General features: G+C 40.6%; 1 protein-coding gene across 1 annotated transcript in view; it reads right to left on the reverse strand.

Moving 5' to 3' along the window:
* The window catches only part of LOC307098870 (protein SIX6OS1), a gene marked incomplete at both ends in the record, with an annotated part of 46,847 nt that extends 30,350 nt beyond the window's left edge, over nucleotides 1-16,497 (reverse strand). The window contains 6 exons of the mRNA XM_079769995.1: nucleotides 393-435; nucleotides 526-713; nucleotides 7,164-7,253; nucleotides 15,259-15,385; nucleotides 16,294-16,350; nucleotides 16,449-16,497. Coding sequence (XP_079626121.1) covers nucleotides 393-435; nucleotides 526-713; nucleotides 7,164-7,253; nucleotides 15,259-15,385; nucleotides 16,294-16,350; nucleotides 16,449-16,497 — 554 coding nt within the window. The remainder of the gene's footprint in view (nucleotides 1-392; nucleotides 436-525; nucleotides 714-7,163; nucleotides 7,254-15,258; nucleotides 15,386-16,293; nucleotides 16,351-16,448) is intronic.
* Between the last annotated feature and the right edge of the window lie 322 nt (nucleotides 16,498-16,819).

The following is a 16,819-nucleotide window of genomic DNA, read 5'->3' on the forward strand; positions in this document are numbered from 1 at the left end:
AGATACCTAGTGAATTTCTACAGGTGAATGAATGATTGTGACTCCACTTCCTTACCGCTTTCCATCATAACAAGTTAGAATCAACTGATGTAATTGGAATTCTTTCTTTGGTAAGACAGAGCAAGATGACTTTTTCATTGGTTTGGTTGCTAAGACATACCATTTAAAGCCAGATACATATTGCACTTTATTCTCAATAAAATTGCCTTTTCTAATCACATGCACATATATGAAAACTAATCCCAGATGAACTTTAAAGTAAACTCTAAAATTTTTTAATTAAACAAAAAATAAACCCATGTGATTCTCACCAAAGAAACACAATAACAATTAAAATACAGAAATAATACTTATCTAATAAAAATTCTAAGTAGAAATACTACTGTGGATACATATGTAATGTCCATTTAGTAAGTGATGGGAAGGGAGCAGGCACTGAAAAACAAAGTTGTATTTTAGATTGAGTTATTATTTTCATTATGAAGATGCCACTATTAAAACAATAGATAATAAAAATATTAATACCTAGAAATTCCATAAAAATAGTTTCATTCATTTTTAGTTGTTCAGTACATGCCAACACTCTGTTTTTAATTTCTTCATGTTCTCTTTTCTTCCCATAATATTCACGTGAAAGGGGTGCTTCTGAGTATTTTAGTTGGTATTGCTTCAAAACATCTTTATATTGACATACATAACCATGGTACATTTTTCTGTTAAAATTTTTAAAAATGAGGTCATCATCACAGAGTATATTTTAAAACTGTCTATCACTTGTTAAAGTCTACTAAATTAAGCATAAAAGGCAAGTCAAATACCTACTTATCCCTGCTTCCCTAAATACCATTTGTCCTTCAGATTTTCCTTAACTCCATCATACTTTCCAATTCTTATACTTTTTCTTCACTACCTGAGTTATTTACTCCTTAATCCACTTCTACTTAACTTCCATTCTCACCATTCTGATGAAACTACCCTAACCAAGGTCACCGATGAGTTAATTTGTCAAACTCAATATCTCTTTTTAGCTCTCTTTCCAATTGACATTACAGAACCTGGTTCTTTTTAAAAACATATTTTTATTAACTTTTTTAGAGAGAGAGGAAAGGAGAGGGGGAGAGAGAGAAACGTTGATGTGAGAGCGAAACATCAATGGGCTGCTTCCTGCATCCCTCCCCCACCACCACCACCACCACCACCAGGGATTGAGCCTAAAACCAGGCATGTGCCCTGACTGGGAATCGAATTGGCAACCTTTTGGTGCATGGGATGACATCCAACCAACGGAGCTACACTGGGCAGTGTACAACCTGGTTCTTTTGACCACTTCTTGAATTTCTATTCCCCCTGAGTTCTGAGTCTCTATTCTCCCCAGTTCAGCTACTTCTGTAACTACAGCTTTTAAATCTTCTTCAATTATCTAAGCCAAAATTATTACATAAAGTCATGTTCTATGTGTTAGAACTCTGGTTTCACAATCATTCTGGTATACTTCAAAACTATTTTAGAGCCCTAACCAGTTTGGCTCAGTGGATAGAGTGTTGGCTTGCGGACTGAAGGGTCCCAGGTTTGATACCGGTCAAGGGCATGTACCTTGGTTGCAGGCAAATCCCCAGTAGGGGGTGTGCAGGAGGCACCTGATCGATGTTTCTAACTCTCTATCCCTCTCCCTTCCTCTCTGTAAAAAATCAATAAAAATATATTTAAAAAAAAAAACTATTTTAGAAAGAAAATGTCAGCACTGTTTGGAACTCCATTCCAACACAGGTAGAGGTAGGTGGTCATCTATTTAGGTACAAGTCTTGAGTGAGATAGTTAATTCTTGGAAAATGATATTAACTCTTCCTTCTTATTTGACCTTTGCTTGCACTACAGTAGGGTGTCAGTGACTATGACCTATAGGGCAAATCTAACCTGCCACCTGTTTTTATATGGCCTATTAGCTAAAAATGTGTGTGTTTTTTAACATTTTTAAATGATTGGAAAAATAAAAAGTCTAATAGTATTTCATGACACATTAAAGTTATATGAACTTCAACCCTAGCCTGTTTGGCTCAGTGGATAGAGCATCGACCCATGGACTGAAGGGTCCCGCAAGGGCAGGTACCTCAGTTGCAGGCTCAATCCCCATACTGGTTGGGGCTCATGTAGGAGGCAACCAATCGATGTGTCTCTCTCACATCAATGTTTCTCTCTCTGTGTCTCTCCCCCTCCCTTTCACTCTCTCTAAATATCAATGGAAAAATATCCATTAACAACAACAAAAAAAAGGTTAAAAAACGTTATATGAAATTCAAACTGTAATGTCCATCAACCAAGTTTTATTGGAATAGTCATTCATTTCTATAATGTCTCAAGTTGCTCTTGTACCACAACAGCAGAGTTCAGTAGTTACAACAGAGACTGTGTAGCCCACAAAGCCTAAAATATTTATTATCTTCTTCCTACCCAATTCTTATAAAATACTTAGCTTCAAGAATTAATACTCATAGAAAATATTCTAAAAATATATAATCTTCATGTTGCTCAAAATTTTGTAAATTTTATAAATTAAGCCATATTATATGGGGAAATTATTTAAAAACCAGTGGCCTGGTGCATGAAATTCATGCACGGGACAGGGGGTGTCTCTCAGCCCGGCCTGTACCCTCTCCAATCTGGGACCCCTCGAAGGATGTCCTTCTGCCGGTTTACAGGGATCGGGCCTAAACCGGCAGTCAGACATCCCTCTTGCAATTCGGAACTGCTGGCTCCTAACTGCTCACCTGTCTGCCTGCCTGATTGCCCCTAATCACTCTGTCTGCTGGCCTGCTCGCCCCCAACTGCATCCCCCCCCCCCCCCCCCGCCAGCCTGATCACCAACTGACCCCCCCTGCTGGCCTGCTTGCCCCCAACTGCCCCCCCTGCTGGCCTGCTTGCCCCCACCTCCCCTCCCCACTGGCCTGCTCGTCCCCAACTGCCCCCCTGCTGGCCTGCTCACTCTAAACTGCGCCCCCTGCTGTCCTGATCACCCCCAACTGACCCCCACTGATGGCCTGCTTGCCCTCAACTGCCCCCCTGCTGCCCTGCTCACTCCAAACTGCCCCCCTGCTGTCCTGATCACCCCCAACTGACCCCCACTGATGGCCTGCTTGTCCCCAACTAGCCCCCCTGCTGGTCTGCTCACCCCCAACTGTCCTGCCCGCCGGCCTGAGCACCCCCAATGTCCCCCCACCCCACACCGGCTGATCACTCACAACTGCCATCCCCTCTTCGCCTCTAACCGCCTCTACATCAGCCCCACCACCATGGCTTTGTCCAGAAGAATATCCGGGAGGTCTTCTGGAAGGTCTCCCCGTCTAATTAGCATATTACCCTTTTATTAGTATAGATCAGGGGTCCTCAAACTACAGCCCGCGGGCTACATGCGGCCCGCCGAGGACATTTATCCAGCCCGCCGGGTGTTTTTGCCGCCACTGCCTGTTCTGCTTAGCAGCCGACTTAGCAGTGTGCATAGGAATTTGTTCATAGTTTTTTTTTTAAACTATAGTCCGGCCTTCCAACGGTCTGAGGGACAGTGAACTGGCCCCCTGTTAAAAAAGTTTGAGGACCCCTGGTATAGATAGAGGCCTGGTGCACGGGTTGGGGATGGCTGGTTTGCCCTGAAGGGTGTCTTGGATCAGGGTGGGAGTTCCCTTGGGGCGTGGGGTGGCCTGGGAGAGGGGTCTGTGGTGGTTAGCAGGCCGGCCACACCCCCATGAGGTGAGGGTCCCTGCTGGGGTGCCTGGCCAGCCTGGGTGAGGGGCTGAGGGTCGTTTGCAGGATGGCCACGCCCCCCAGCGGGGTCTCTTACTCCATGGGGGTGTGGCCAGCCTGGGTAAGGGGCTGAGGGCCGTTTTCAGGCTGGCCACACCCCCTTCAGGGTGGGGGGTCCCACTGGGGTGCCTGGCCAGCCTGGGTGAAGGGCTGATGGCTGTTTGCAGGCTAGCCATGCCCCCCAGCGGGGACCCTTACCCCATGGGGGTATGGCCAGCCTGGGTGAGGGGCTAAGGGCTGTTTTCAGGCTGGCTACACCCCCTTCAGGGTGGGGGTCCCCACTGGGGTGCCTGTCCAGCCTGGGTGAGGGGCTGATGGCTGTTTGCAGGCTGGTCAGGCCCCCCAGCGGGGACTCTTACCCCATGGGGATGTGGCCAGCCTGGGTAAGGGGCTGAGGGCCGTTTTCAGGCTGGCCATGGCCCCCGGTGACCCAGGCTCCCAGCCCCTCCTTTTTTTCCCCCAGCCCCTCCCTGAGCAGAGGCCAGGGCAGGCTGGAAGCTTGGCTTCCTCCATCACTGGGGGCAACCCAAGCCTCCTGCTCGCTCCAGCTCTGTGGCCACAGCCATCTTTGTTGGGTTAATTTACATACTTGCTCCTGATTGGCTGGTGGACTTAGTGGAGGGACAGTTAATTTGCATGTTTCTCTTTTATTAGTGTAGATACTATAATGGTTATCTATAAGAAGATAACTGGCCCTAGCTGGTTTGGCTCAGTGGATAGAGCATTGGCCTGCAGACTAAAGGGTCCCAGGTTCGATTCCAGCCAAGGGCACATGCCCGGGTTGTGGGCTCGATTCCCCCCAGTAGGGGACGTGCAGGAGGCAGCCAATCAATGATTCTCTCACATTATTGATGTTTCTATCTTTCTAGCTCTCTCCCTTCCTCTCTGAAATCAATTAAAAAAATTTTAAAAAATATAAGAAGATAACTGTAAGAAGAACAAGTATTCATAAACTGCTTGTATAGTAAGAAGAAAAGTAGGGCTAATAGCCTTGTACTAGCAGTTCTGAATCTTGAGAATGTTTTAATTTCTTAATATTACTAAATTCTGTTCCCTTTAACCAGATAAAGCAGTTGAGCCCAAACAAGCTCCTATTCCTCTAAATGCATATTTGCTAATTAAGTACTAACTTAGGGAAATGGTCCAGGGAGGAGGGAAATAACCTGTAAGAAAACTGAGTCTGAGACACCAGTTTCTGATGAGATTAGCATACCACATCTATCCTGTTCATATTACATATTCCTGCCCACTTTTCTAACATACTCTGTATAGGAACTCTGACAGAGCCCAGCATAGCTAACTCATGATTCAAGAAGAATCATTACTATCTTATCTGTTGCCAACTACTAGTATACTAGTCTTCGTGAATGCCTGGGACAGGGATGGGAGATTAGGAGAAACAAGGAGCTGGTGCCTTTACTTCTTTCATTACCCATGATACCAACAAATAGACTCTTTTCTTTTTATAGATGCCTGGTATTGACTCATCAACTCAATCAACCCATGTGGCTGGTTTAAGAAAAAAATATATAGCTTTAACAAACAGCTATGGCGAGCTAAGAGAAGTAATCCACAACAAACACGATAAAAAAAAGTCCATATTTGTACTGGTTTTCATTAGCCCCTCATAGAATCATTTTGATAACTTTTATAACCAAGGCTTGCATTCAGAGATGTTATCAGAAGCAATAATATATATTTTATTTTGGGGAGAACATTTAAGATACTGATTATCACATTGCATAATTTCCCCTTTATGAGAACCGAGGGGAGAAATTTCTCTCAATTCTTATTACCAGGAAAAACCTCTACTTATCCTAAGCAATTGAACTGTTTTTTTGTTTTTAGAATGATTACTCTGAATTCCAAACAGATCACATTTCCATAATGCCTTGGCTAATACTAGGAATTTCAAAGCCTAATTTATGCCTATATCTAACAAATATGCAAAACCATGTAGTATGAATTTCTATCCTGATCAAAGGTTTCATCTTTCTATATTATCCTTACTTCTCTGTAGCCTTGACTTTTATATTTAGTTTTCTTTTAACACTATGGTACTATTTATACAAATTATCTCAAATCCTTTTTGGATGGAAGCATGGTCTATAAATGACAAAGTAACAGTCTCCTTTTCTAATTCCACCCTCTGCCTTTTCCTTGAATGATTATGTATTCTACCTTTCTCTTATTTTTGCTCTATACTAGTACATTTTCCTGGGCTATCTCATCTATTTTCATGATTTCAAAAGCCAATGAAGATCAAATCTATACCTTCTTTGAATATGAAGGGTATTGCAATATCAGCAGTGAGACTGGCACTACCGAGTTCCTTCCCTGGGAACTATACTCAGCATCTCATTATCAAGCCACCACAACCTTGAACTGTATCTGTGAGCAGCTGTGCTTTATCTCAATTTACTTTGTGCATTCCTGCTTTTACTATAATGTTAATGTTATTTGGTTTTATGTGTTATGTGGTATGATTTAATAGATTATTTTTAGGTCCAGAAACACTAGAAAATGTTTCCATATAAATTGATGGTAACTTCTTCTTCACTTGACACCATTTCAGCTTATGACGGATTTCATAAGAATGCTCTATTTTGGGGTTGCGGGTAAAACTTGTATTCCAAATTTTTCATAAGCTAAGTCTACAGCTAACTATTCTCACAGATGTTTGCTTGTAACAATTCAGTCGTAACTGAAGTACTATTAATTGAAGCACTCTGCTATAGTAATTGCTATTGATAGTTTCTATTTAAGGACATATGTAAACAAATCCAGTGTTTGATAGAGCTATATAACAAATAGGTAGGCCTTTAGTAGCACCCCAAGAGTCCAAAACATGGCTTTACTTGGCCAGAGGGAAGGAGAAGTGAGGACTAGGTGAAGGTGGGCAAAGGTGGGAAAAATTGAGACATCTATAATAGTATAAACAATGAAAATAAAGTTAAATAAAAACAAAACAAAAAACTACCCCCCCCCACTGTACAAAATTTCTACATTCTTACAAAGCATATCCTATTAATACTTACAGGATTGATAAGCTTAAATATAGGAACTCGCTCTGGCTGGTATAGGTCAGTGGTTAGAACATCAGCCTGCTTACCAAAGGATCTCAGTTTCTATTCCCAGTCATGGGCACATACTTGGGTTGCAGTTTTGATCCCCGCCCCAGTCAGGGCATGTGTGGGAGGCAACCAATCAATGTGTCTCTCTCACATTGATGTTTTTCTTTTTTTTTCCTCTCTCTCTTTCTGGACCTTTCCCTTTCCCCCCTCCCTCCCTTCCACTCGCTCTAAAAATCAATGGACAAAATGCCCTCAGATGAGGTTTAACAAAATAAAAGCATTTATATATTGTACTTGTCTTTTTCAAGTGTTTCTTGATAAATAGCAAATTGGTCCTTCATATAGTCTTCGTATTTATGAAAAACATCACATGTTGGCTTCCAGCTAAGGAAAAAAATATTATAATTAGCATATCAGAATGATAAATGAATTTTTAGAGATAATGAAAATGAATGCAACCATTTAAAAATAAACAAATTTTTCCCTTCCTGGAGAAAACAAGCTTACATCAAGAAAAATAGTCCCATCTCCCATCATCACTACCATCCTTCATGCAATCATACATATGCTCAAATATCATTATCTGTTAAGCTAAATAATAAAAGTGTAATATGCAAATTGACCAAATGACTGAACAGCAGAATGACTGTCCGGATGACCTTCCGGACAACCATGCTATGACACGCACTGGCGCCAGGCCAGCCAATGCGAGTGCAATGCGATTAGTTGGGGGGGGGGGGGGGATAGTGGGCGCCATAACCCCACGATCGCCCCACAGAGGGAGGCCCAGGCTACCTGGCTGGCAGCGCTCTGTGGAGTGATCGATCACGGGGCTCCCGAACTGCGAGAGAGCACAGGCCAGGCTGAGGGACCCGCCCCTAGTTCACAAATTTCATGCACTGAGCCTCTAGTTTTTACATAAAACCCATTTTGGAATCATGACTAGGGAAGCAGCAATTGTAACATGACTGGACTGTGTATATACTCCTATGGCATTTCTGGAATATCCTCTGCAACACTGCAACATCTGGCTTTCTTTCTCATCATACTTCTAAGGTCTTGGCTAAGAAATTATTTTGGAGTAAGCATTCAAAGAGCTAGGATAAGGGCTAAAGAGAGGTTTTTTTCTTCTTTGAAACTTAAAAAGTCAGGTTGTTACACCCTCCTGAACTAGGCCAAAATGAATTATAAATAAATTAAAAAATCAGATGATAATAGCAAAATAAATATTCATCTTATACATTCTTATTACATGACTCAAAAAGTGTTACCAATGTGAAAAATCTAAAATTATCATATATCATGGCAGTCTCCATTCTAAGTATTGTTCAAATATTTTCTCTAGCTCTTCTTTCTAATCTTTTTAATTTTTCAGATTCAAAAAATATAAATGCCCACTTTGGAAGCACAGAAAATCAATCCATATAGTTTCAACACTGAAAAATAACTACTATTATTGTTTTAATAAATTGTTTCCTTTTGCCTTTTGTATCATTTTAGGGTGTTTTTCTTTTTAATCTGCATGTAGTCATATCTATCCATTTCCTATGTGATTTCTACTTTTGGTGACATATTTGGAAAAGTTTTCTCTCAAAGATTATGTTGTCTTCTATATTTTCTTCTAGAACTATTATGAATTCATCTTTTAAATTTAACATTTAAATTTCTAAACCAGCATGCTGACATCATAAACTAGAGGTGGTCATGGTATTAAACTCAACAGATGCTACTAACTGTCCTCAGAACCCAGCAGAGATGAAATTGTACTATAAAGTACAATACATCTTGAATACAGGTTCTCTGGCAAAACAATCAGTTCTTTCCCAGCACCCATTGCAGTTAGTTGATGGAAACCACTGGTAAAAAACCATTACAATAAAACCTAAATCAAAAAGATATTTAAAAGTCAACAAGATATAGTTTTTATAGATCACATAGCCAAAAAATTTAAATTACTAATTCCTGTGTTAGCAAGGGTTTGAGGAAATAGAAACTCTCATACATTGTTGGTGGGAGTATAAAATTAGTATAATCTTTTTGGAGAGCAGTTTGACATTATCTATCAAACATTTAAATATGCATGCATACTCTTTGATTTAGCAATTTCACTTGTAGAAGTTTATCCTATAGCAATAGGTCTATAAATATGAAAGGATTCCTGGACATGTTGCTTATAATATGAAAAAACTGAAAACAACCTAAATGTCTATTAATAGAAGAATGGTTAAATAACTTAGGACACATCAATACTAAAAAATACTGTGAAGCTGATAAAAAATGAAGCCTATACATAATCATTACATATACAATACCATTTACATTACATATTGTTAAATTAATAAAACAAGTTGAAGAATAAATATGGTATACTCCCATCTTTGTAAAAAGAAAAGGTATGTAGATAGATGTGCATGCAAGTATCCAATAAAATAAAAGGCTAATATGCAAATCGACTAAACAGCAGAACGACCAGTCACTATGACGCACACTGACTACCAGGGGGCAGACGCTCAACACAGGAGCTGCCCCCAGGGGCCCAGATCACGGCGAGCAAGCGTAGTGGTGGTGGCAGGAGCCTCTCCCACCTCCGCAGCAGCGCTAAGGATGTCCAACTGATGGCTTAGGCAGGGAGCAGGCCTAACCTGTCAGTGAGACATCCCCCGAGGGCTCCTGGATTGCGAGAGGGCACAGGTCAGGCTGAGGGACCCCCCCCCCTCAAAGTGCACAAATTTCATGCACCAGGCCTCTAGTATGTAGCAATGTTTAAAATTTATTAAAAAGGTCTGAAAGGGCCAGTGTGGCTCAGTAGTTTGATCATTGAACCATGAACCAAGAGATCACTGTTTGATTCCCGGTCAGGGCCATGACCAGGTTTCAGGCTCAATGTCAAGAAATGACTATGATTTTTTAAAAAAGTAATGAGGTAAAAACCAAAAAGGCTTATTAAAATTTTGAAAAATGTATTTTAAAACAAATATGAATCTAAAATATAGTACTTAATACAAAGACAATGATCCACATAAAATGAACTACAAAAAACTTAACACATTTTTTTCATATATATTTTTTAAATTTAATAAATCTTTATTGTTCAGATTATTACAATTGTTCCTCTTTTTCCCCCCCATAGCTCCCCTCCACCCGGTTCCCACCCCACCCTCTGCCCTTACCTCCCCCCCACTGTCCTCATCATAGGTGTACGATTTTTGCCCAGCCTCTTTCCGCACCCCTTACACCCCTTTACCCCCGAGAATTTTCAGTCCACCCCCTTTCTATGCCCCTGATTCTATTATATTCACCAGTTTATTCTGTTCATCAGATTTTTTATTCATTTGATTTTTAGATTCACTTGTTGATAAACATGTTATTTGCTCATAATTTTTATCTTTACCTTTTTCTTCTTCCTCCTCTTCTTAAAGAATACCTTTCAGCATTTCATATAATACTGGTTTGGTGGTGATGAACTCCTTAAGCTTTTTCTTATCTGTGAAGCTCTTTATCTGCCCTTCAATTGTGAATGATAGTTTTGCTAGGTAGAGTAATCTTGGTTGTAGGTTCTTGCTATTCATCACTTTGAATATTTCTTGCCACTCCCGTCTGGCCTGCATAGTTTCTGTTGAGAAATCAGCTGACAATCATATGGGTGCTCTCTTGTAGGTAATTAACTGTTTTTCTCTTGCTGCTTTTAATATTCTCTGTCTTTTGCTCTTGGCATTTTAATTATGATGTGTCTTGGTGTGGTCCTCTTTGGATTCCTTTTGTTTGGGGTTCTGTGCACTTCTTGGACTTGTAAGTCTATTTCTTTCACCAGGTGGGTCAAGTTTTCGGTCATTATTTCTTTAAATAGGTTTTCAGTATCTTGCTCTCTCTCTTCTTCTGGCACCTCCATAATTCGGATGTTGGTACGCTTGAGGTTGTCCCAGAGGCTCCTTACACTATCTTCAAATTTTTGGATTCTTTTTTCTTTTTGTTTTTCCGGTTGGGTGTTTTTTGCTTCTTTGTATTTCAAATCTTTGACTTGATTCTTGTGGTCCTCTAGTCTGCTGTTAGGTCTCTGTATAATATTTTTTTATTTCAGTCAGTGTATGTTTAATTTCTAGTTGGTTCTTTTTCATATCCTTGAGGGTCTCGCTAAATTTATCGGCCTTTTCTAGGAAATTCTTGAAAAACCTCATAACTGTGGTTTTGAACTCTATATCCAGTCGTTTGCTTTCTTCCATTTCTTTCATTTGTGATGTTTGTCTCTGCATTTTCGCTGCTTCCCTGAGTTGGTAGAATAGCTTTGTTTGGTAGGTGTCCTATATGGCCCAGTGGCTCAGCCTCCCCCAGTTACCTGAGGTGGACACTTTTGGTGCACCCCTTTGTGGACTGTGTGCACAGCCTTGTTGTAGTTAAGTCTTGATTGTTGTTGGTATCAATGGAAGGAACTGACTTCCAGGTCAATTGGTTGTGAGGATCAGCTGTGTCTATGCTGGGAGAACTTCTGTGCTGGAGATACCCTTATGGGAGAAGACTTGAAAAAGCCTCTGTGCTCAGCTTGGATGGGGCGGAGTCTCAGGACGGAGCAGACAACCTTGGCTTCCCATCAGCCCTGCCCTATGAGGCTCCTGGGTCTCAGTGTCCCTCAGTAATCGCTGCAAGCACCTCTGAGAGAAAGCCGCCCTTGAGTTTCGCCCGCTGCTAGACAGTCCAGTTTCTCCCCGAATGAGTCTGGTTTCCCAGAAACTCGCCGGAACGGGAGTTCAGCGCAGTCGGGAGCTTCCATCTCCCTCCTGCTTTAGAAAGCCAGCCGCGCATTCAGCTGCCCGTGCACTCAGCAGTCAATCCTCTCTGCACGCACGCGCCTCTGGATCTCTGCCTTCAGCAGCTTCCCTGAGTCTCAGTGTGCTTTCTCTTTTCCTGACAGTCCAGATTCCCCCCAAAATGAGTTTGGATTCCCAGAGTCTTGCCCAGGACTGGAGTTCAGCATGGTCAGGAGCTTCGTCTCCCTCCCGCTTTAGAAAGCCAGCCGCACACTCAGCCTCCCATGCAGTCAGCCACCCGTCCTCTGTGCGTGCACATCTCCGTACCTCAGCCTTTTGAAGCTCCTCTGAGTCTCAATGTGCTTTCCTCTTTCCTTCTAGTTGTAGAATTTCCACTCAGCCAGCTTTCCTGTGGTTCTGGATTGTGTCCGTTTTGTCTTTTAGTTGTAGTTTTGATATTGTTGTGCTAGGCAGCAGTTTAGATGTTTACCTATGCTGCCATCTTGGTTTCTCTCCCTTTTCATATATTTTTAAAAAAATTTTATTGTTGAGAGTATTACAGATGTCCCCGCTTTTCCCCCTCCACCAAGTTCCCTCTGTGCCCCAGGCCTTCTCCACCCCATTGCATGTGTCCATAGGCAATGCATATTCTATAAGAATAAAAGCATAATATGCTAATTAGACAAGACAGCCAGACGACCATCTGGACGAAGCCAAGGCTGTAAGGGCCAAGGCAAGCCACCGTGGACTGTGAGGGCCGAACCCCTTGCACAAATTTAGTGCATCAGGCCTCTAGTATGCATATATTTGGTTAATCTCTTCCCATCTCCCAATCATACTTTCCTCTGAGTTTCGTTAGTCTGATCCATGTTTCCATGCCTCTGATTCTATTTTGCTCATCAGTTTATTCTGTTCATTAGATTTCTTGTTCATTTAATTTTTATATTCAGTTGTTGATAGATATGTATTTATTGCCATTTTATTGTTCATATTTTCTCCTCTTTCTCCTTCTTTCTCTTAAAGAATACCATTCAACATTCATGTAATACTGGTTTGGTGATGAACTCCTTCAGCTTTTTCTTGTTTGTGAAGCTATTTATCTGATCCTCAATTCTAACTGAGAGCTTTGCTGGGCAGAGTAATCTTGGTTGTAGATCCTTACTATTAATCACTTTGAATATTTCTTTCCACTCCCTACTGGCCTGCAAAGTTTCTGTTGAGAAATCAGCTGACAGTCGTATGGGTGCTTCTTGTAGGTAACTAACTGCTTTTCTTTTGCTGCTTTTAAGATTCTCTGTCTTTAACCCTTGGCATTTTAATTCTGATGTGGCTTGGTATGGGCCTCTTTGGGTTCCTCTTGTTTGGGACTCTGTACTTCCTAGACTTGTAAGTCTATTTCTTTCCATGGGTAGGGGAACTTTTTCTGTCATTATTTCTTCAAATAGGTTTTCAATATCTTGCTCCCTCTCTACATATTTTTTTTTTATTGGGTGTTATTTGCTTCCTCATATTCCAAATCATTGAGTTGATTCTTGAAATCCTCTACTCTACTGTTGAATCCCTGTAAATTATTCCTTATTTCAGTTAGTGTATGCTTAATTTCTGACTGGTCCTTTTTCATATCTTTGAAATTCTCACTAAGATCCTTGAGGTCTCACTAAGTCCCTTGAAAATCTCATTAAGGTCCTCAAGTAACCGGATAATCATTATTTTGAACTCTGTATCCAGCAGTCTATGCATTTTGGTTGCTTCCCTGTTTGTTTCTATGTATTTGGTAGAGCTGTTACGTCTCCTGGAATTGGTAGAATGGCCATGTGTATTAGGTATCCTATGGGGCCCAGTGGCTAAGCCTCCCTAGTCACCTGAGCTGGGCACTTTAGGTGCGGCCCTGTGTGGGCTGTGTATAGTCTTGTTGTAGTTGAGCTTTGATTGCTGTTGGCATCCCTGGGAAGAATTGGCATCCCTGGGAGGAACTGACCTCCAGGCCAATTGGCTGTGAGGATCAGCAGTGTCTAAAATATAAGAGCTTCTGTACAAGAGACACCCCCATGGAGCAGGATTTATTTCTGTGGGGCTTTGGTGCTCAGTCTGTCCCTTGTGTGTATCACTTGTGAATGTGTAGAGTGGTAATCTGGTATGGTCTGAAGCTGTCCACCAGTGCACTGGCTCTGGAGCATCCCAGGAGGTGCAAAGTCAGCCACTGCCTGGGGCCACCTGGCAGGAGCTACCATGACCTGCAAATGGCTCTATTTGTGTTGGGCAAGAGCCTAGGTGACGGCTAGCTGTGAAGTAAATGCTAGTGTCAGGTCTTGGACCTTTTATTGATAGGTTTGGGGCACACTGATGCCAGCTGCTGCTTGTTTAAGAGTTTTTAACAAAGTCTGAACACTGACCCAGGACAGGCCATTCATATGGAAAAGCACTGCTAACAGCTTGGATAGGGCTGCAAATTGGATGGGGTGGGGTCTCAGGGAATCACCAGAGCGGAGCGAACAGTGTGGGCCACGCTGATGGAAACTCAGTTATGGCTACTAGTTAGCTCTGCAACAGGGGAGGGCCCAGCACAAGAACAATGACCCCTGTGAGCACACCTGTCTGAGAGAAAGCCGCCCCCTAGTTCCTGCCCCAATGCCAGACAATCCAGTTCTTCCCCGTATGTCCCAGATTCCCCCAAAGCTTCCACCTGGTGCTGAAGCTCAGGGGAAGTGGGACCATGTATGTTTGTGCATGTGCCCTTTAAGAGAACACCTCGGACTCCAATAGCCTCTGTGTCATTCAGCCACAATCCCCACTGGTTTTTACAGCCCAAAGTTACAAGGACTTCTCTTTCCAGCTCTGGAACTCAGGGCTAGGGGTCTGGTGTGGGGCTGAGCCCCTCTGCTTCTCACAAGGAGCCTTGGAGATAACCTTCCTGATTAAAAAAATGCCACACCTATGTGTCGAACCAGCATGTTCCATGCCTCCACCCTTCCAACCAGTCTTAATGTGCTTTTTTCTTTATTGCTTTAGTTGTAGGACTTGAATTCAGCCAGCCTTCAGGTGGTTCTGAATGACTTTTATTCTGCATTTTAGTTGTAATTTTGATGTGGTTGTGGGAGGCGATGAGTACTGGCATTTACCCTTGCCATGTTGGTTCTCCTCTCACATTTTATTTTTAAGTATTTGTATATACAATAAAGTCCCATTAACAATTCTTTATTTCAAAATGTTTATATCTTACAATGGATTTAAACTACTAGAATCTAGAACCTGATGCCATATCAAAAGAATTCTTAACATAGTGAATACTTTTATTTTGGAAAGCTACTAATTTTAGCCTAGATTCTACTAGACAAAAATACGATCTTAAAAATTCAAAGGTGTAAATTATTTCAAATTTATTTATGTAATAGTAATTTTATATACTGAACCTAGATTATTCAAAATTCAGTATTTACTAGTAGACTAGTTGGATCTGAATTAGAGCGATCTTAAAGCATTTTTCTTTTGAATTTCCTGTGATCCCTTCTTACAAGGCAATTTAAGACTTAATTAATCATTGTGCTAATATAAAATACTATTATAAAACAGCAGTTTCTAAACTCAGAAACCTTGAATAAAAGAATCTAATGACAATTACTCAAAGTTCTTTTTTTTCAAATACTCACTTACTACAGTTGTCTTTGATTTCCTTACTATGTTTGCAGTAATAACCAATTTCCTCATCTGTTGTATTTATAGTTTCCTGTATCTTACAAATTATTGCTTTATTTTGTTTAATATCTTCAAAGCTTTCTGAAAAAAAGAAAATAAATATTTTCTTAAGGTAAAAAGCATAAAATTAAAATAAACAAATACAATAGAAAAAAATAGTTTGGCAATTTACCTAAAAGGAAGATAGCCAGAGAATGGAGAGAAAATGAGATGGGAAGGGCCCTATACTGGAAAGCACAGAACCAAAGCCAGGCTTGCTCCTAGACCCATACCCTAAGAATTTGTGTTTGGCACCGAAGAGAAAGATAATTGTAAGAGGGTTAGAGTGATATCTAAGATCAATGGCATCTAATGAAGCTATAAGTTCATGTAAATGTTTACTCATATATGATAATAACATAAGTTTTGTTTTTGACAAATGTGAAATTTCTATTCAATTCCATGTCAATTAATTATTAAATGCACCTTCAACTCATTTCTTTTTAGTAGTGACTAAAACGGATAAAAGTAAAATACAGTTTCTTAAAAAGATTAAAATAAAATTTGCATAGCCTGTATTCTTTTCTGTTGCAGAAAAGACAACTAAATTCTATCTTTTCAGAACTATTAAGAAATGGTTCTATTTTCTTTTCATAGTTTTTCTGTAGAATCTTAAAATATACTTATGTAATTTGCTTTGCCATTTCACTCTTAATATTATTTTCAATATTATCATCCCTGAAAAATATGGCATCCATCAATCTTGGCCCCTGACTCACTCTGTGTTATTTGAGAAAAATATCATTATTTTCAATTGCACTCAGGGGGTCATTTCAGCTTAAAGCAAAATACTTCTACACAAATTAAATACTGAATACAGAATAGGACATTATTAGGCAATCAACAGAACTGCACAAACGTTATAATGCCAACTATAAGTTACCCTAAGCAAGGCAACTGCATATTACCTTGCATGCCATAAGAAATTTTTATCATGCAAAACTACTTACTATTAATTCGTTGAATCATATCTTCTTTAGTACTTATATCTTGCTCATACTGAAAAACTAAAATAAATAATTCTTTTGTGACTTCACTTCATTGCTAAAATAGCAAATGATAATACAAATAATTACATATTTCTTTATTTCTATGTCATACCTACCAAATTCTAGCAAAAGTTTGTCCAAACTGACAAATAGGCTGTCATTCATCTTGAATACTGTGTTAAAAAAAAAATTGTAAGGAAGGATTTTCTGAAGTCGTATGCAAAACAGCACATATTCAGTAAGATATTTGTTAACATAGCATTATTACAGAAAAATGTGGATGGAGCAAGTACTGGGGAGGGCAGAGACCCATTCAGCTTAGTGCCGGGCAGAGACCTAGTGAGCACCTGACTCAATACTTGTCGAATGCTGTTGCATGACAAACTTCTGGGGGAGCCCTCATACCTTGTCTGAACATTCTGGAGTCCACAGACACTCAGAACTCTCAAAGGGACATGTCCTATAAAATAAATCTCTCTCAATATGT

The sequence above is a fragment of the Cnephaeus nilssonii genome (genome assembly GCF_951640355.1).
Source record: "Cnephaeus nilssonii genome assembly, chromosome: 4".
NCBI classification, from domain to species: Eukaryota; Metazoa; Chordata; class Mammalia; order Chiroptera; family Vespertilionidae; genus Cnephaeus; species Cnephaeus nilssonii.